Source organism: Dendrobates tinctorius, unplaced genomic scaffold (assembly GCF_039654945.1).
Source record: "Dendrobates tinctorius isolate UK_male_01 unplaced genomic scaffold, ASM3965494v1 ptg000007l, whole genome shotgun sequence".
NCBI classification, from domain to species: domain Eukaryota; kingdom Metazoa; phylum Chordata; class Amphibia; order Anura; family Dendrobatidae; genus Dendrobates; species Dendrobates tinctorius.
This window is the reverse complement of record NW_027361675.1, coordinates 447,836-468,333: the sequence shown is the minus strand read 5'-3', so window position 1 is coordinate 468,333 and position 20,498 is coordinate 447,836. Positions and strand designations below refer to the sequence as shown.

The 20,498-nt window shown below is 45.7% G+C and overlaps 1 protein-coding gene across 1 annotated transcript in view; it reads right to left on the bottom strand.

Moving 5' to 3' along the window:
* Positions 1–20,498, bottom strand: part of COL16A1 (collagen type XVI alpha 1 chain) — a 375,234-nt gene that overhangs the window by 126,590 nt on the left and 228,146 nt on the right. The window contains exons 23-25 of the mRNA XM_073571772.1: positions 19,940–19,975; positions 5,047–5,082; positions 1,205–1,276 (exon numbers count right to left, since the gene is read on the bottom strand). Of these exons, the coding sequence (XP_073427873.1) occupies positions 1,205–1,276; positions 5,047–5,082; positions 19,940–19,975 (144 nt within the window). The remainder of the gene's footprint in view (positions 1–1,204; positions 1,277–5,046; positions 5,083–19,939; positions 19,976–20,498) is intronic.

Below are 20,498 nucleotides of genomic sequence, written 5' to 3'. Positions count from 1 at the left end.
GCACTTACAGCTAGCTAGCCTGTCTCCATCTTTCCTCACCCACTGCCAGCCTCCCATTACAGACTGACAGGTCACTCTTCTCTCAGTCATCTGTTACCTTGCCCAAACTCTGATGCAAGCGACTAAATTCCTATAGGCGACGCATACTCAGATCGATCACCTGACTCTCAAGTCATTCTCAGGAGATGCACCTCCACTGGAAAGACAAGGGACCAGTGGCGGAAGAGGAAAGATATAGAGAGGCTTGACAGTTGCAAGTACATTGCCAAGCCCCCTGCAATTATGGCTCATTAGTATTAAAATTAGAGACAGGTATTTATCTGAAACGGAAACACAAATTGCTAACACCAATAGATGAATTTATTCAATATAACAGCAACGTAATCTAGATTATATATGTTTGGGATGCAAAATCGTGCTGGCAGGTTCTCCTTAAATTTTGATAATTCTGAGGCTTCTACAGTATGAGCTAGGGCACCCATGACTTGCTGGTTAACTAACTGACCCTACTTGGATTACTTGCATCTCAATTTTTTCTTTGTTAAAAATGCTGAACCTTTATGCCTGCCTTATTTTCTTCTGCTTCTTGCACATCAACTTCAACAACTGATGCTTAATATATCCTACCCCTGACAGGTGTCATTGTCACAAGATATTTAGCGTTAATCACTTAACGTTCTGGTTGATTAACGTAGTAATAATAGCTAAGTCAGGAATATTGCACTTGTCATAGTTCTAATTCACAACATAAGAACTGCATGTTACAGGATTGTTCTCATACTAACTTCTAGAGCGCTCCTGCTTGATTGACAGGACCAGCAGAATAGTCACAATACTGTCCCAAACTGTCCCAAGAAGAGGCAGCTGTACCTATGCACTACTGTAGGAGCACAGTAGCACTGGACCTGGCTTTATGTATTGTTCTTGCCAGCTTCAAAGCATTGATTACAAGCTTCACTGGAGTGCAAATGTGGAGCTCCTTGTCCAGGAGACCAGCCACTGTGGAAAGATTGTCACTAACCTACATAAAGAGCAGTAAATAATACAATTAAATATCTATCTGTTCTTGAGAACAGACAGATTTTTAATAAAAAGTACTTTGCAAAATTGCTTGTTTTTAAAAGCACTTTGTAATTGTACCCAATTAAGATGATGAAACAACCCCTTAAGTATTCAGCCATATTAAAAGTACAAAGTTACTAACCATTTGGCCTTTTACTCGATTCTGTAAACCTTGTGGCGTTAAAACGTCTTCGCAAGAGGTACATGGCTCTCCCTAAAATAGAAATCCAGAGTGAAAAATTAAGCCTATTTTTTTTACTCTTCCCATTCATTTCAGTGTAAAATTCACTTTATTTTTCATATCGGTTTTGGAGACTCTTTTTTTCTGACAAGTTGTTGAAAAATTATATGCATGAAAAAAAGAAATGACGTTACTTCTTTGAGTCAGATTATGCTTAGAGTCCACCTCAAAAGGCAGTAAAAAGCTTTGTGGCCCCGATTCATCAAGATTGGTGATTTTCTCAACATTTCCACATGCCTCTTAAAGAATCAGGAATGTCTTCCAAGAGGTGCGCGCCTCGGTATACCATGCAAGAGCTCTTACAAAAGTCTCTGCCCCTGCCCATTAGTGTGAAAACGGCAATAGTCACAGAAAGTTTGCGATTTTTCAAAACAATTTATGACAGAATTTTGGCAAAATTGTTTTGATGTCTCTGTTCCTGTTGTAAAAAAACCCTTCAAAACCGTGCCAAAATATCTTCAAAATTGAGATGTGCTTCAGGTGATGCTTCAAGGCATAAAGCAAAAAAGAGCATCCAAAATTAAAAAAAATAAGATTGTTTCATGAAATGGATGCTGTTTGAAAAACGTGACAGTTTTTGACCTCAAAAACTCTCTGAACCTAGCCTAACACTATAATCTTTGAACAAAAAAAGTCAATAAGGTTTGTATTATCCCCTGAAAAATACTGACTTTCTAGCAAAACTCAGTCTTGAACTTCCGGCATGCAAAGTGGGATCCAACAACCCCCTTTGGCTACTCTCACAGTGAAAGAGAGAGGTCTTGCAAGATCTTTGTGCTAGCCAAGTGCTGCCATGTAATGTACTATGCTCTTACTGAATAGTAATATCATTAGAGTGGGTATTGATCAGTAACACTTTAATAATGTATATGAGAGCGCTCAGTTAGTGCAAAGGGCAAGATCTTGCTTTTTCTCTGCAAGAGTGGTGCGGAGGGATGTGGGATCTCATTTTGCATACTGGGTTCCACAACACGAAAGTTGGGGCCTGATTTTGCTAGATTTAGTCCTAGATTGGTAATATGCACTCTTTACATCCCTTCACATTCTAAGTTTAGAAGTCCGATGGGTGGTCTTAATCAGTGAATGACAGCTTTCCAAGTAACTGTGCACTCAGAGATACTGTAGCTGTCTATTAGTTAGTAAAACTGCCCACTGGACTCCAAAATCCTGAATAATCAGAATTTGAAATCAATAGATTACAAGGTTTACTGAATCTCTGAATACCTAATTATATAATAATCTATACACCTTGTGCTCTACATGCTACTTTATAATTATAATAATAATAATCTTTATTTTTATATAGCGCTAACATATCCCGCAGCGCTTTACAGTTTGCACACATTATCATCACTCTCCCCGATGGGGCTTTTAATATAAATTCCCTATCAGTATGTCTCAGCTCAGACTGCTTATTTAGCATAAAAGGATAAAGTGGCGCAGGAAACACACACTTTCTTCTTTTATAGTTTGTATAGCTAGAGTCCATGGTATGTGTGCTTTAATATAGCTGTAATTCATGGAAATTAATTGGATAGTCCTTGAGGAACATAGGTTCACTATGAAGATGTTGCGGCTGAGCATGTGTGATGCCACTCAATACAAACTTTGTAAGAATTACTTAAACAGCTGATTTTCATAGTTTGTTTGGATTGGTAGTGCATATACTTGACCGTAATTTCATACAAAGGCCACTTTTCCAGGCATGTAATTGAGTGTGATGGGGATCCCCAATCCAATTGACAGATTGGATCCAAGTGATTGGATCCTCAACAATTTAAAATTCACTACCTATCCCTTGGATAGTTGAGAAATATTTATCACTTAAAAGGGCATCTGTCACCACATCTGACCTATCTAAACTATTAATATGGGCATACAGGCTACAGAATGCTGAAAACAGTCCTATCAGTATGCCTCATATCAGATAGCTTGTTGTTGATAAATCATCTTTTATGACTTGGTATAAATGACCTCTTGCAGGCTATGGGGAGGATGTTGCCTTGAAGATAACTCTGCGTCCAGAGCTTATTTTACATGAAGGAGGCGTTACCTGTGTGATGTGTAATGGTTACCATTGTTACCAATGTGATATGTAATGGCCGCTCTCTGCTCTCCTGAAATCACTGCAGAGGTGTGTGTGACAGTAATTGACACATCTGCAGGTTTCTCAGCTTCTGCTTCCATCTCACAGGCAGACATGCAGAGCTAAGAGAAAAGAAAATGTGTCTGCAAGAAGACAAATTCAATTTCTCCTGTTCTGTGTTAGCTACTTGTCTTAAGGTACTGTCACACTTAGCGATGCACCAGCGATTCCGACAACGATATGACCCAGTAAGGATCGCTGGTGCATCACTAAGTGATCGATAGTGAGCTGCTAAACAGGCATATCTCACCACCGACATAGCAGCGATCGGCGGTCGCTACTTACCTGTCAGACGAGGCGATGAAGACATCCTCCCGCCCGCGTCCACATGTCACTCGTCTCCACAGCAGGAAGGCCAGCAGGAAGCTGACGACGAGAAACGGCCCAGGATGTTCTCGCGTGATCAGCGATAACCAACGGGGGAGCCGGTCGGAGGTAAGTATCACACATAGCGATATCGCTAGCAATATCACTGCTATGTCACAAAACCAGTGACGTTATAGCGATATTGCTAGCGATATCTCTTAGTGTGACAGGGCCCTTTATTATACTGGTAACTCCTTCTTTTATTTAAAATAAGCTCTGGAGGAAGTTATCTACCAGGCACCATTCTCCCCATAGCATGGAAGATGTAATTTACATAAAGTGATAAAAGATGATTTCTCAACAACAAGGCATCGGATATGAAACATTAAGTTAGGATTTTTATTCAGCAGTCTATAACGTGTATGCCCATATTAATAGTTTGGTCAAATGTGGTGACAGATTCCCTTTAAATACACTTTCAATGGTCATAAAAATGTCTGCAAAAAGTTAGCGGGTACAGTCATCCTTGTGAGAAACTAGTGAATGGCATTGGATATGGAGAGTCTTAACTGTGTGCATAAAATATGGGATTGCTATGCTGATTTATCTAGGTCTTCAGTAGCACCATAGAGTGTAATTAAACTTCCTGTCGTGCTGCTTCTGTCCCAGTCTGCACAGAAAAGCTGTTGATTAAGATGCAGAAAGTAGCTTCATATGTGTAGTTGAACTCGGTTGAAAACCAGAGGATTTTAAGATTTTTTTCATTCAGGTTAAAAATATGTTTATAATTAGAAAAAATTTTGCTTTCAAAACAGTGTATATTTTTGGGTACAAAATTTTAAATTAAAAGGTGTTTTATGTGGATAAACTCACATTATATTTTCAGCATATCACAATGAGCTGAAGCTGATGAGTTTTTCTGCGTAATGTGTACAGCTGCCAAACGTGCGTATGTACAAGTACAGTACTCTAGATGGTACCAATGAAAATGAAGCAGGAGCTGAGAATTTAGTAATGCCAGTAATCTCCATTGCATTGCTGGGAACAGTTTACATTTGGCCCATAACCTTGCATACCAACTGTGGTGTTTTCAGCCAGGGCTTAGAAAAAGGAAACCACAAATTCTAGTCAAAGTGGAAAACATTCAATGCATTTTGACCAGACTTGTAATTTTGTGTAGTGTAACATGCTTTACTGGTTTCTTTATGTTCTCCCTACTCAACAAAAGATTTCTGAGCCTAGTCATTTAGTTAGTAAGCTGATTGATATTAGATTATATTTAACATCTTACCTTTTCACCCTTAAATCCATTAATGCCCGGGGTTCCCTGTATTCAAACAAAATAAAAAAGGCTTTCTTTATTATATTGATTGATTACATTCATAAACATAGACCCTTTCATACTTTTTGTTCATTTTTTGAAGAACTGAACATATTGGATAACGGCAGTCTTTCAAACTCTCTAAGTATCATTGTTGCAAGTGATTGAATTTAAGGATAAGCACAAATAAGGTACAGTTGCCAGTGGGTGATATGTCTGAGTCTCTGGATTGTCCCATACATATCTGAAAATGGCACTGCATGGTAGAGCAAAACTGTTGCTTTACTAGTGCTTCCATCCTTGCTTATTACACTGGGCTAAAGCTGTTTTTAATAGGGGCAATCAGGTTGCATCACCACCTCCAACCCATCAAAGACTGATGCTAATCTACCATAATTTGTATTTTGGAAATTAAGACTTCTTTTCCTAATCAGTGTTTCCTGGCCCTGTAGTTGGTAGAGTTCAGCACAAAACACATTGCTTGTGCTTTGAAAATGGTTGTGTGATTCCTCTAGGTGGGGTAACTGAACATTTCCTGGTAAGTACTGCATCTGTGTCTGATTCTGCATAATAGGACACATATGGTACATGATGGTTGCCACCATGGATGGGCCTCAGCAGCAGCCTCTCTCCACCCCTGATCCTCTTATATGATATGTGCATTGTAAAATTTGGTCTACTTTTATAGTTCTAGGATACAGAAGAAAACTGGTCTTAGTAATAAAACTATATCAAATAAACCCCACTGAACTATTTTCTAAGAAAGGCAAATAAACAATCCCCCATAGACAATATAAAGATCTTGACATTATAGTTAGTGGAAGTAGCTGAAGGCTATGGGCAAATCAATCAAAATCAATAAACTTTGTGCAGGTGGGAATGCTATTGTATGCTTTAATGATTCCAAGCCAAACGCACATCAGGAATTTAACTGCTATCTAAACCATTTTTTTCTAAATTGGGTAGAAAAAAAGAAATGGCAGGCGTTCTTTTGTAATGATATTTTTTTATAGGTAATAGCAAAAGCGCAATGGTAACTAAGAATGCTTTGACAACTTTTCGTGCTTCTACTTTGGACTAAAGGAAGTAGAATTTCTGGTACACTTTTCTAATGTAGATGGATACAATATACCATTATGCCATATGCACTGTTGGTCATTTCCATTCAATAGAACATTTAAGGAAGTGATTCATCTAGGCCAGCGATTTTTTTCTACATATTTTTGACAGAGCATGATGGAGTCAAATGCTCCTGATTCTTGAAGAGGTGCACACCTTTTCATGAATATGGAACATCTGATGAGTGGCGTGCATTTTGAGGGAGCTGGGAAAAACGACAAAAGTCACTAGTAGTGATGGGATAACCCATGGATGTTTGGTTCTGGTGGGTTAGGCTGAACATTTTAAAAAGTTTGGTTTGGGTACCAGAACACTACCCAAACTCGAACCCATTCAGAATGGGGGGCCTGAACATCCGTTGTTTGCCACTTTGTTATCTGCATGACAGCACGGCAAACACGGGCTCTGATTGGCGGTAAGACGGTTACTGCCAGTCAGAGCGCTACTACTCTCATCAGTGTACTCCTGCTGTCACTAGTGTTGAGCATTCCGATACCGCAAGTATCGGGTATCGGCCGATATTAGCGGTATCGGAATTCCGATACTGACTTCCGATACTTTTGTCATATCGGATTCCGGAATCGGAATCGGAAGTTCCCATCATGCTATGAGCCTGCTTGCTTTGATTAAGCCAATGGGAATCCTCCGAAGTGTGGGCACATCCTGTTAGGCATGTAGGCATGTTAACTATTGGCATGGCTGTAATTGGCTGCCGAAATGATGTCATGATGCACTATAAAAGCCACCGCAGCCGCCATTTCTGGTCACTCTGCTGTGAATTCAGTTAGGGACAGGCTGCTGTAGAAGACTGTGAGGGACAGTTAGAAATAGCGATTCCACCAAACATCGAGTGCTTTACCCAGGCTACATAAACCACCACTGTAGCCTTCTTTGCCCTAGCAGCAGTGTTCACAGCTGTCTGCAAGGGCTGTGTGAGTGCAGCTCACGCTGTGGAGTGGGTCCTGCAGCCACGTCAGGCTGTAGGCCACCCAGTGTGATCACTGCTGCCTCATACATCTTTTATTTTTTGAGCTGCATTTTTTACATAATTTCAATCTAGTGTGCTTCCATCCGTATCCATATACGTTGGTTGCAAACACTAGTAGTAGACAGCGGAGCCTTTCTGCAGCCTTTCAGTGCTAGTGTCCACTTTGCTGCACTGTTCACGGCTGTCAGAGAGGTCTCTGACTGTGTGTGAGTGCAGCTCACGCTGAGTAGTGTGTCCTGCAGCTACGTCTGGCTGTAGGACGCTCAGCGTGCGTCAGTGCCTCACACATATTTTTATTTGAGTGCAGCTCATTTTTTTTTCTATTAGTGTGCATCCATCAGTCTCCATCTACGGTGGTTGCAAACACTATATAGGAGTACACAGCGGAGCCTTTCTGCAGCCTGTCAGTGCCAGTGCCCACTTAGCTGCACTGTTGACGGCTGTCTGAGAGGTCTCTGACTGTGTGTGAGTGCAGCTCACGCTGAGTAGAGTGTCCTGCAGCTACGTCTGGTTGTAGGACGCTCAACGTGCGTCACTGCCTCACACATATTTGTCTTTGAGTGCAGCTCATTTTTTCTTCTCCTATTAGTGTGCATCCATCCGTATCCATCAACATTGGTTGGTTGCAAACACTATATAGGAGTAGATAGAGGAGCCTTTTTTTCTGGCTTGTGCCCTGCCGGCGCAGCCAGATTAGTATTACCCAATTTTTTTGGAGCCTCATCTTTTGCATTGTAGGTTACCTGCCTGCATTGTAATAGCTCCAAAAAGTTGGTGATACTATCAGTTTCAATTCTTTGTTCACATACTTTGAGTTTGTTTCCAACAAAGAAACCACAAAAAAAGTTCACCAAACACTACATTTGGAACTTGTGTAGGCCACATCAGCTCCTATTAAAGTGTAGTCCACACACACACACTTCATAAAATTAGTGTTTCTTGTACCTGTAACCAGCTGTTCAGGAATAAGCACACTAAGGCCCCCCTTTGTACTTTTCTGCCTATCTTAAGCAGTCTGGCAAGATGAAGAAGGCAGGGAGTAAGGCGCGTGGGCGTGGGCGTGGGTGTGGAGTTTCAGCAGGGAGAGGACGTGGGGATTCTGCAGGGAGAGGACGTGGGGATTCTGCAGGTAGAGGACGTGGGGATTCTGGGCCTGCTGCGGGCACCAGTGGATCAGCATCCCCCAGTTTTAGCAGGCAACAGTCCTTTATGCGCAGCTTTGTAGGACCTCAACGTACCCCACTGCTGCGGGAGGAACAAATTGAAGCCGTTGTCGGATGGATGGCAGCTAACGCATCGACTTCAATTACTTCCGCATCCTCTCAGGATCAGAGCACCGAAGAGCAACCATCTGTCTCTTCACCACCTGCCAAAGTGCCCAGGCAGTCAGAGAGACATGGACAGGAGCCATCACAGTCTCTACTTCTGTTCTCGGAATCTGTTGGCTTGGAAAGAGGGGGCCAGCCAAGCAGGATTCCTGAATGTGAAGAAGAGGGAGTATGCAGTGATGCGCAACTTCTTTGTCCCTCTGAATTTGAAGAGGCGAGTGGGCCAGTGCCTATGGTCAGCACACCTCAGTACGCATCAGATGATGACGAGACTCAGTTGCCACTTTCTGGTGCGTACGGTGCTGGCGAGACAACCCCGGAGAAGCAGCTGTTTGAAGAGGGGAGGGAAGATGATGAGGTCCTTGACCCATCATGGCGTGAGGAACAGGAAGGTGGTGGGAGCAGCTCGGAGGAAGAGATTCCCCTACCGGCCAAAACAGGAGGCAGAGGGAGGGGGAAGAATTGGTTGCCTGTACCCTCCACTTCGGCACCCGTTAGGAGCATTCCTCATTCCAAAGGCAAACCGGGCGCTCCCAAGAGTTGCAGTGCGTGGTCCTTTTTTGACACAGTTGCAGATGACATTTGCTTTGTCAAATGCAAGCTGTGTCATCAGATAGTCAAAAGAGGGAGAAATGTCAGCAACCTCAATACCACAAATATGTGGAAACATGTGCGCACCAAGCACGAGTTGGAGTTGCAGAGACACCCTGAAGACGTAGGCCAACGTACAGCACCACCTACCACCTCTTCAGTTCGTGTTGGGGCCTCTTCCTCCAGCTCACACACTGCTGGTTCGGCTTCCTCACAGGATCGCCAAGGAAGAACCTCTGCCACTGTTGTCCGGAGACCCTGTCAGATTCCACCCATAGCAGCACGTTCCCATCCATCACAGCCATCGGTAGCACAGGCATGGGATAAAAGGCGTCCTTACTCGGCAAACCATCCCCGAGCACAGTCTCTGAATGCTGGCATTGCCAAACTTCTGGCAGTTGAAATGCTGTCATTCAGGCTGGTGGACACTGACACCTTCCGGGACTTAATGGCATTGGCAGTCCCCCAATACAACGTGCCCAGCCGCTTTTATTTCAGCAGGCGAGCCGTCCCTGCCCTGCAGAAACATGTTGAGGGCAAAATAAAACATGCGCTACTAAACGCCGTTAGTAACAAGGTCCACCTGACCACCGATGCGTGGACCAGTAACCATGGACAGGGACGATACCTTTCCCTCACTGCCCACTGGGTCAATGTTGTGGAGCCGGGTACAGATCTGGAGAGTGGCGCTGTACGTGTTCTTCCAACGCCACGGATTGCAGGACTCCAGTCTGTACACATAGACTCCTCCTCCTACTCAAGTTCCTCAGAAACAGCAGAGCAGGAGCCTGTTACGACCGATATGAGCACAGCCGTGGCCAAACGTCAACAGGCTGTACTCAAATTAATTTCTTTGGGGAATCGAAGCCACACAGCGCAGGAGCTCTGGAATGCTATCAAGCTGGAGAGCGATGTGTGGTTTGGGCCAGCGAATCTCCAGCCGGGCTTGGTAGTGTGTGACAATGGCCGAAATCTGGTGGCAGCTCTTGGCCTAGGCAACCTCACACACATCCCATGTCTGGCACATGTGCTTAACTTGGTCGTGCAGAGCTTTCTGAGGGACTATCCGGATCTTGATGCACTGTTGCACAAGGTCCGCATAGAGTGCGCTCACTTGCGACGTTCCAGCACGGCAAGATCGCGCCTCGCTGCTCTGCAGCGACGATTTGGCCTTCCGGAACATCGCATCATATGTGACCTACCCACCCGGTGGAATTCAACGTTACATATGTTGGAGCGGTTGTGTGAGCAGCAGGCAGCAGTCATGGAGTACCAGCTGCATCAGGCGCAAACAAGTCGCACTGTGCGCCGTTCACACTTCAGCACCATTGAGTGGGCCTCTATGAAGGACATCTGCCTCGTTTTGCGTGCCTTCGATGAATCCACGCGGATGGCGAGTGCAGATGATGCACTAGTCAGCATGACTGTCCCCCTTATCTGCCTGCTTCAACAAACACTGCAAGCACTAAGGGATGAGGTTTCGGAAGAGGTGGAGGATGAGGAGTCCCAAATGCCATCTGCTTCTGGACAGTCTGCGCTACGTGTTTCCTCACAAAGGCCTAGGCAGGGGACACTTTGTGAGGAGGATGAGGAGGAGTCGATGGAGGAGGAAGACATCTCTCCAGAGGAGGGAGGTACACAAACCTCTACTCAGTATGTACAGCGAGGGTGGGGTGATGCAGAGCAGGCCGAGGTCACGCCTCAAACACGGGACAGCGGTTCTTTGGCAGTTGGGAGTCTGCAGCACATGGTTGATTTCATGCTGCAGTGCCTGAGAAACGACCGCCGCATCGCCCACATTCTCGTCTCGGCTGATTATTGGGTGTACACCCTCCTAGATCCTCGCTACCGGGACAGCGTACAAAGGCTCATACCAACGTTGAACCGGGAGCGTAAACTGCGGGAGTACGAAGAGTCACTGGTGCAGTCCATAATGTTTTCCATTCCACCCGACAGCATTGTTGCTAGTGCTTTACAAAGCAGCTCTGTGCGTCGAGGCAGTGGAGGAAACTCTGCACAAAGAGGGAGCAGAGGCAGCACCGCAGCACAAGGCAAGACCACTATGGCCCAAATGTGGCAAAGTTTTGTGTGTCCACCACAATTGTCTACACCATCAGCGACGCCTCGAGTCAGCAGGAGGCAACGCTTCCGTCAGATGGTGTCAGACTACATGTCTTGACCTGTCGCTGTACTCCCAGATGGCTCTTCCCCCTTCAAGTTTTGGGTCTCTAAGCTGGATACATGGCCAGAGCTTAGCCAGTATGCATTGGAGGTGCTTGCTTGCCCTGCTGCCAGTGTATTATCGGAACGTGTCTTTAGTGCCCCAGGTGGTGTACTAACAGACCGTCGCACGCGACTATCTTCCGATAATGTTGACCGGCTGACTTTTCTGAAAATGAACAAGGCCTGGATCTCCAAAGACTTTGCCATTCCTCTTACAGACTAAATTAGTGGTTGGCAACTGTATCCAGGTCTGCTGGTGTGTTCATTTTTCTACCACCTGAACTATAATCCCTGTGCTTCAACACAGCCAGTTGTCGCTCAGATGTGTCGTCTGCACAGAGAAACACACTAGCTCCTGTGTTAGTGGGGTTCAGTAACGCCAGCTGATCCCCTGCTGTGTGGACGGCAAAGTCACCAGCTCCATCAACATTCAAACCACTACTGATTTTTAACCGTGCCCAACTTAGGTCTCTGGCTCCACTGTCTCTACTATTTCCCCTGACCTCCAACCCCGCCATCTACATCTCTGAAGTGGCGTCAGCACAATCTACACTTGTTCCTGTGTTCCTGTGGCTCAGTCCCATCAGTTTATCCCCTGATGTGTGTCCGGCAAGGTCTCCTGCTCTGTCCACATTCCCATAACCAGTAGTGGGAATGAGGACAGAGCTGGCGAACTTGCCGTCAAACATCAGGGGATCAACTGACGGGACTGAGCACCAGTAACACAGGAACAAGTGTAGATTGTGCTGACGCCACTTCAGAGATGTAGCTGGCGGGGTTGGAGGCCAGGGTAAATAGTAGAGACAGTGGAGCCAGAGGCCTAAGTGGAGCATGGTTAGAATCAGTAGTAGTCAACAACCTCCATAAAAACCGCTGCCCATTGGCCTCTGCATGCGGCATGCGTAATCCTGGGCTCCAACAGTGTCAGTTGGTGTTCAGAAGTGTCGTCTCCACAGAGCCAAACACATTCGTTCAAGTGTTAGTGGGGTTCAGCACTGCCAGCTGTTCCCCTGCTGTGGAGATGGCAAGTCTCCTGCTGCCTTCAGCTGCCAAAAGCAACAGGCCCCAGCCTGCTCCTCGCCTAATCCTGGGCTCCAACAGCGTCAGTTGGTGTTCAGAAGTGTCGTCTCCACAGAGCCAAACACATTCGTTCGAGTGTTAGTGGGGTTCAGCACTGCCAGCTGTTTCCCTGCTGTGGAGATGGCAAGTCTCCTGCTGCCTTCACCTGCCAAAAGCAACAGGCCCCAGCCTGCTCCTCGCCTAATCCTGGGCTCCAACAGCGTCAGTTGGTGTTCAGAAGTGACATCTCCACAGGACCAAACACATTCGTTCGAGTGTTAGTGGGTTTCAGCACTGCCAGCTGTTCCCCTGCTGTGGAGATGGCAAGTCTCCTGCTGCCTTCACCTGCCAAAAGCAACAGGCCCCAGCCTGCTCCTCGCCTAATCCTGGGCTCCAACAGCGTCAGTTGGTGTTCAGAAGTGTCGTCTCCACAGAGCCAAACACATTCGTTCGAGTGTTAGTGGGTTTCAGCACTGCCAGCTGTTCCCCTGCTGTGGAGATGGCAAGTCTCCTGCTGCCTACACCTGCCAAAATCCAGTAGGCCCCAGCCTGCTCCACGCCTAATCCTGGGCTCCAACAGCGTCAGTTGGTGTTCACAAGTGACATCTCCACAGAGCCAAACACATTCGTTCGAGTGTTAGTGGGTTTCAGCACTGCCAGCTGTTCCCCTGCTGTGGAGATGGCAAGTCTCCTGCTGCCTTCACCTGCCAAAAGCAACAGGCCCCAGCCTGCTCCTCGCCTAATCCTGGGCTCCAACAGCGTCAGTTGGTGTTCAGAAGTGTCGTCTCCACAGAGCCAAACACATTCGTTCGAGTGTTAGTGGGGTTCAGCACTGCCAGCTGTTTCCCTGCTGTGGAGATGGCAAGTCTCCTGCTGCCTTCACCTGCCAAAAGCAACAGGCCCCAGCCTGCTCCTCGCCTAATCCTGGGCTCCAACAGCGTCAGTTGGTGTTCAGAAGTGACATCTCCACAGAGCCAAACACATTCGTTCGAGTGTTAGTGGGTTTCAGCACTGCCAGCTGTTCCCCTGCTGTGGAGATGGCAAGTCTCCTGCTGCCTTCACCTGCCAAAAGCAACAGGCCCCAGCCTGCTCCTCACCTAATCCTGGGCTCCAACAGCGTCAGTTGGTGTTCAGAAGTGTCGTCTCCACAGAGCCAAACACATTCGTTCGAGTGTTAGTGGGTTTCAGCACTGCCAGCTGTTCCCCTGCTGTGGAGATGGCAAGTCTCCTGTTGCCTACACCTGCCAAAATCCAGTAGGCCCCAGCCTGCTCCACGCCTAATCCTGGGCTCCAACAGCGTCAGTTGGTGTTCAGAAGTGACATCTCCACAGAGCCAAACACATTCGTTCGAGTGTTAGTGGGTTTCAGCACTGCCAGCTGTTCCCCTGCTGTGGAGATGGCAGTCTCTCCTGCTGTCACCTCATTCCAAATACAGTAGGCCTCTGCCTACACCCTCCTATTTCCTGGGCTTCAACACAGCCAGTTGTAGCTCGGAAGTGCCGTCCACTCGGAAAGAGATACTTGCTCCCGTGTCTCAGTGGGGTTCAGTAACGTCAGCTGATCCCCTGCTGTGTGGATGGCAGTCTCTCCTGCTGTCACCACATTCCAAATACAGTAGGCCTCTGCCTACACCCTCCTATTTCCTGGGCTTCAACACAGCCAGTTGTAGCTCGGAAGTGCCGTCCACACGGAAAGAGACACTTGCTCCCGTGTCTCAGTGGGGTTCAGTAACGTCAGCTGATCCCCTGCTGTGTGGATAGCAGTCTCTCCTGCTGTCACCACATTCCAAATACAGTAGGCCTCTGCCTACACCCTCCTATTTCCTGGGCTTCAACACAGCCAGTTGTAGCTCGGAAGTGCCGTCCGCACGGAAAGAGACACTTGCTCCCGTGTCTCAGTGGAGTTCAGTAACGTCAGCTGATCCCCTGCTGTGTGGATGGCAGTCTCTCCTGCTGTCACCTCATTCCAAATACAGTAGGCCTCTGCCTACACCCTCCTATTTCCTGGGCTTCAACACAGCCAGTTGTAGCTCGGAAGTGCCGTCCACACGGAAAGAGACACTTGCTCCCGTGTCTCAGTGGGGTTCAGTAACGTCAGCTGATCCCCTGCTGTGTGGATGGCAGTCAATCCTGCTGTCACCTCATTCCAAATACAGTAGGCCTCTGCCTACACCCTCCTATTTCCTGGGCTTCAACACAGCCAGTTGTAGCTCGGAAGTGCCGTCCACACGGAAAGAGATACTTGCTCCCGTGTCTCAGTGGGGTTCAGTAACGTCAGCTGATCCCCTGCTGTGTGGATGGCAGTCTCTCCTGCTGTCACCTCATTCCAAATACAGTAGGCCTCTGCCTACACCCTCCTATTTCCTGGGCTTCAACACAGCCAGTTGTAGCTCGGAAGTGCCGTCCACACGGAAAGAGATACTTGCTCCCGTGTCTCAGTGGGGTTCAGTAACGTCAGCTGATCCCCTGCTGTGTGGATGGCAGTCTCTCCTGCTGTCACCTCATTCCAAATACAGTAGGCCTCTGCCTACACCCTCCTATTTCCTGGGCTTCAACACAGCCAGTTGTAGCTCGGAAGTGCCGTCCACACGGAAAGAGATACTTGCTCCCGTGTCTCAGTGGGGTTCAGTAACGTCAGCTGATCCCCTGCTGTGTGGATGGCAGTCTCTCCTGCTGTCACCACATTCCAAATACAGTAGGCCTCTGCCTACACCCTCCTATTTCCTGGGCTTCAACACAGCCAGTTGTAGCTCGGAAGTGCCGTCCACACGGAAAGAGACACTTGCTCCCGTGTCTCAGTGGGGTTCAGTAACGTCAGCTGATCCCCTGCTGTGTGGATGGCAAAGTCTCCTGCTGCCTACACAGTCATACCACTACTGATTTTTAACCGTGCTCCAATTAGGCCTGTGGCTCCACTGTCTCTCGTATTTCCCCTGTCCTCCAACCCCGCCAGTTACAGCTCCGAAGTGGCGTCTGCACAATCCACACTTGTTCCTGTGTTACAGGTGTTCAGTCCGGTCAGTTAATCCCCTGATGTGTGTCCGGCAATGTCGCCTGCTCTGTCCACATTCCCATAACTAGTTATGGGAATGTGGACAGAGCAGGCGACATTGCCGGACACACATCAGGGGATTAACTGACCGGACTGAACACCTGTTACACAGGAACAAGTGTGGATTTTGCAGACGCCACTTCGGAGCTGTAACTGGCGGGGTTGGAGGACAGGGGAAATACGAAAATCAGTGAAGCCACAGGCCTAAGTGGAGCTTGGTTAAAATTAGTAGAAGTCTACAACCGATCTTAAAATTTCTTCAATGCAGCCTCAGCCTGCTCCGTGCTTGTCCCTGGGCTTCAACACAGCCAGTTGTTGCTCGGAAGTGCCGTCTTCACAGAGTAAAACACTAGCTCCTGTGTTTGTGGGGTTCAGTAACGTCAGCTGTTCCCCTGCTGTTTTGATGGCAATCTGTCATGCTGCCTCCCAATTGACAGCACATCAGGCCTCAGCCTGCTAAGTGCTTGTCCTGGGCTCCAACATCGCCAGTTGCTGCTCATAACTGACTTTGGCACGGGTACTCCCTCCTGCCCAGCTTGGTTCCAGCCCTGCCTGCTGTTTCCGGGAAGTGTCAATGTCAGTTTGCCACCCCAAATTGCCATGTCGTGTTGCGGTTGGGTTAGCCGAGGCTAGGGTGCCAGCAGTTTAGGTGCTTCCTATGTGGACTGCGGGTTCTGGTAAGAAAGGCTTGTTCCGTAGTGCCAGTAGGACAAGCACCCCCTGTAGGACTGTGTGATTCGGTAACTGCGGCCAGCATGCCAACTTTGCTTTTCAGGGGTAACTTCTGCTACCCCTCCGGGTTCCAGCACCGTCAGCTGGTTCTCGTCAGAGCCTTTGGCCTACGTGCCTCCATCTCGGTATCCGAGTTCCGGCAACGTCTGCTGGTCCTTGGTAGTGCTTTGTAGCACAGGTACCTCCTGCTTAGTAACCGGGTTCCAGCACCGTCAGCTGGTCCTCGGTTGTGCCATTGGCTCTTATTCCTTCTGCTGCCCCTCCGGGTGCCAGCACTGTCAGCTGGTCCTCGCTATTTCCATTTGCTCTTGCAGCTTATGCTACCCCTCCGGGTTCCAGCACCGTCAGCTGGTTCTCGTCAGAGCCTTTGGCCTAGGTGCCTCCATCTCGGTATCCGAGTTCCGGCAACGTCTGCTGGTCCTTGGTAGTGCTTTGTAGCACAGGTACCTCCTGCTTAGTAACCGGGTTCCAGCACCGTCAGCTGGTCCTCGGTAGTGCCATTGGCTCTTGTTCCTTCTGCTGCCCCTCCGGGTGCCAGTACAGTCAGCTGGTTCAAGAGGACAAAGAACAGGAAGACAACCACCAAGATGCAGAACAACAAGAGATTGAAGACAAAGAAGCATAAAAAAACAAAGCAGAAGAACATTAAGCATAAGACTAATACTCTGAGCAAATGATATTATCTTATTTATAAGCAGAAGAAGACTAAGCAGTGTATGGGGGTGAGTCCGTTCCTCCTCGTGGTGCCCCTGGAAAAGGCCTGCTGCTGCAGGCCAAACTGAACGCGGACAAATCCTGTTGTAAATCTTTTGTGACAGGCAGAACGGAAGGTGTAAACTTCTAACTTTTCTAGATAACAACTACAGGAATGCCTGACACAAACAAGAATATGATGAAGAAGAATAGGAAGAAGATGAAGAAGTTGAATATGTAGAATAATAATTGTTGAATAAGAAGAATATGAAGAATGTAAGAAAAGGAAGAAGAAGAATGTAAAAAAAGGAAGTAGAAGAATTTAAAAAAAGGAAGAAGAAGAATGTAAAAAAAGGAATAAGAAGAAGAATGTAAAAAAGGAAGTAGAAGAATGTAAAAAAAGGAAGAAGAAGAAGAATGTAAAAAAAGGAATAAGAAGAAGAAGAAGGTAAAAAAAGGAAGAAGAATAAGAAAGAAGAAGAAAGAAGAAAGAAGAAGAAGACATACATGTCTGGCAAAATATAAATGAGGCTAACATAGTCAATATCTTTGTAACTCTTAACGTCTTTAAAAAAAAAGTTTAATTCCTGCTATTCCATTTGATTGGGCTAAACCTCTATGGCTTTAATGTCTCCTCCACCTCCCACAATACATTCTACATTATTCTTAGTTGTTTTTCTTCATGTAGAATTAACCTACAAGGAAAGAAAGGGTTTTTTTTAATTCCGATATTTTGGCCCCATTGACTTGCATTGGTTCCCGGTATCGGAATCGGCGATACCGATACTTTTTTTTAAGATCGGCCGATCCATTCCGATCCGATATTTTCAAGTATCGGCTGGTATCGCTCAACTCTAGCTGTCACCCATAAAAGCAAAAGCAGATGAGGATGATGAGAGTATTCATCAGCTGTCCCTGTGCTCTAAATAAATGTAAAAAAATATTCATGGTGTCTCATCTATTTGCTAACCAGTGCAGGCAAAACCAATAGCTGGGGGCTGCAACCCTTATCTGACAACTTTATCATGGCTGGTTATCAAGAATACAGGTGTCCAACGCTGCTATTTAAATTATGTAAATACATAATTTTAAAAAACGCCATGGGGTCCCCCCATTTTTCACAACCAGCCGAGTTAAAGCAGACAGCTGGGTGCTGGCATTCTCTGACTGGTAAGGGACCATGAATATTGCTCTCCCACCTAATAATAGCAGCCCACAGCCACCCCAGAAAAGGTGCACCTATTAGATGCGTCACTTCTGGCGCTTTGCCCAGCTCTTCCCACTTGCCCTGGTGCGATGGCAAGTGGAGTAATAGTAGGACTCTCATCAGCTAACGCCAGTGATTGGCGGTAACCTTTTTATCACCGGTTACAGCTGCTGGCTCACGTGCTCTCATCTGACAGCATGGAAACCACAGCTCTCTGACCGGCGGTAACAAACTTACAGCCGATCAGAGCCGCCAATGTTTCTCAAACTGTCACACAGATGACAGCATCAGAAACAGATGATTTTCGGGGTGTCAAACCTGGACAGTAATATGGACTTTCTGTGTTCAGGGTGCTGTACATGGACACTAGGTGTTCGGTTTGGACCTTGAACTTTACTGTTCAGGTTCACCCATCACTAGGCTCAAGGTTTTTGCAACTTTGAATTGTGCCAAAATTTTGCGACTTTTCAAAGCAATTCACACCAGAATTCTGACGAAGTTGCCAAGATGAATTGGGGTCTTAGAGTCTATTCTCATGATCATCCTCAAATTTATCAGATTTCCATCCTGTGCCTTTTGATATTTGTTTTGAACTGTTTTTCATGTCCATATAAAATCCATAGCTCTATTTTAGGTTTCTTTGTTTTTATCCCTCTTACATGTATCCTACTTATTTTTTTCTCATCTGTTTTATAGATGAGAAAATCCAATCCATTATCCATTTTTTCAATCTGATCTGGTAAATGAATTCCTTTTTCTTGACTATGCGAACTTCTATTGGAATTTTTCAACCAAAAATCGGCATCTAATTGAACATGCTGGGATTTTTTAATTAGATTCCAACTCTGCATTTGTCTGGTTTCTATAAAGTTTACATTTAAAAATTGGTCATGTGACTAAGTTCTAAGGGTATGGCTGTTAGATGAGTTTTACATATGTGTCATTCTTTATGCAAGTACAGACCTCCATGTCTGGGTAGGCCGCGAGTCTCGTGAACCAAACTCAACAGCCTCCCTTATGCCTATATATCAGAACTGTGAATGTCAGAAGTGCTAAGCCAGCCTTACCAGACATTTTTTTAATAACTTACTCAAATAAAAAAGCACTGTGATATAATTTTTCAAATAACATATAGAGTAGCTAAATCTTTTTCATGACTTCTTTTTTTAATTGCAGGAAGCTGAGGTTTTTAGAGCTATTTTATAGCTTAGAAATCTCCTGAAATTGTTCATTTAGGTTTTGAATGATCAATGGAAATAAAAAGGTTTACTACACAAAGCTTAGGTGTGACCCCAGCCTAACACTAGTTTCCTTATCACACACCGTAAAAGAATATAGCATGCAGAAGGGCACAAATGATTCCTCTTTTTATTGAAATCACTGTGGTCAGATGTGTCATCTATTTCTTTAGGTCTTTTATATAAATTGATGGAGTGACTAATCATCAACACCTCTAATATGCTATATAGCAATTAATGATTATTATCTTATACATCTCTGTAAGTTTGAGTGCAACAGTGTAACTCCTTTAGGTCATGTTCACATGTTCAGTATTTAGTCAGTATTTTACCTCAGTATTTGTAAGCCAAAACCAGGAGTGGGTGATAAATCCAGAAGTGGTGACAGGTTTCTATTATACTTTTCCTCTGATTGTTCCACTCCTGGTTTTGGCTTACAGATACTGAGGTCAAATACTGACCAAATACTGAATGTGTGAAAATGGATTTAAAGTGTAATACTGGAACAGTCCGTTAAGTAAGTTTATGTAACACACAAGGTGCAGGGAAGAATAATTCATTGAGGCCTGCCTGTACAGTGGAGAATATGCAAGCCTGAATTGATTGTTATTCTTCGAACTCATGCCAGATATACCTGTTCACCTTTTGGTCCTGATACGCCTGCTGGTCCCTACAGAGAATAAAAGTAAGTCAGATGCATGTTGATTTTTTTTTAAAGTATGAGTCACTGAGAAGTTATCAGAATGAGCTAACTCATGTTAAAGGGAATCTGTTACAAGGTTTTTGCCATCATATTCATTAGCTCAGTATAACCCTAACCCCATCCCTGGCAGTTTTCTACCTATGCACAGTGTATACAGAAAGCTGCCAATCAGTGATGTAGGCGGGGTTATTCAGAGCTCAGAATTCTGAGAACTGCTACATCTGCAGCAGATAAATAAAATGATTTTATCAAAACTGTAGCTCAGTAAGTTATACATCACAGGAATCAGTATTTGTGCTCTTACATCATTCTGTTCTCAGATGAGGCAGAAAAAAAACTGGTTTCAGATTCCCTTTGAATGTTTGCTTTCTTGGTCCACACCAGTTATCCACTATTCCAGTCAAAGTAGTTGAGTTTATTAGGGACATTTGGGGCACAAAGCATAATTAATGATTCTCAGTGGTTGTCCATTATCTGAATTAACCAGCAA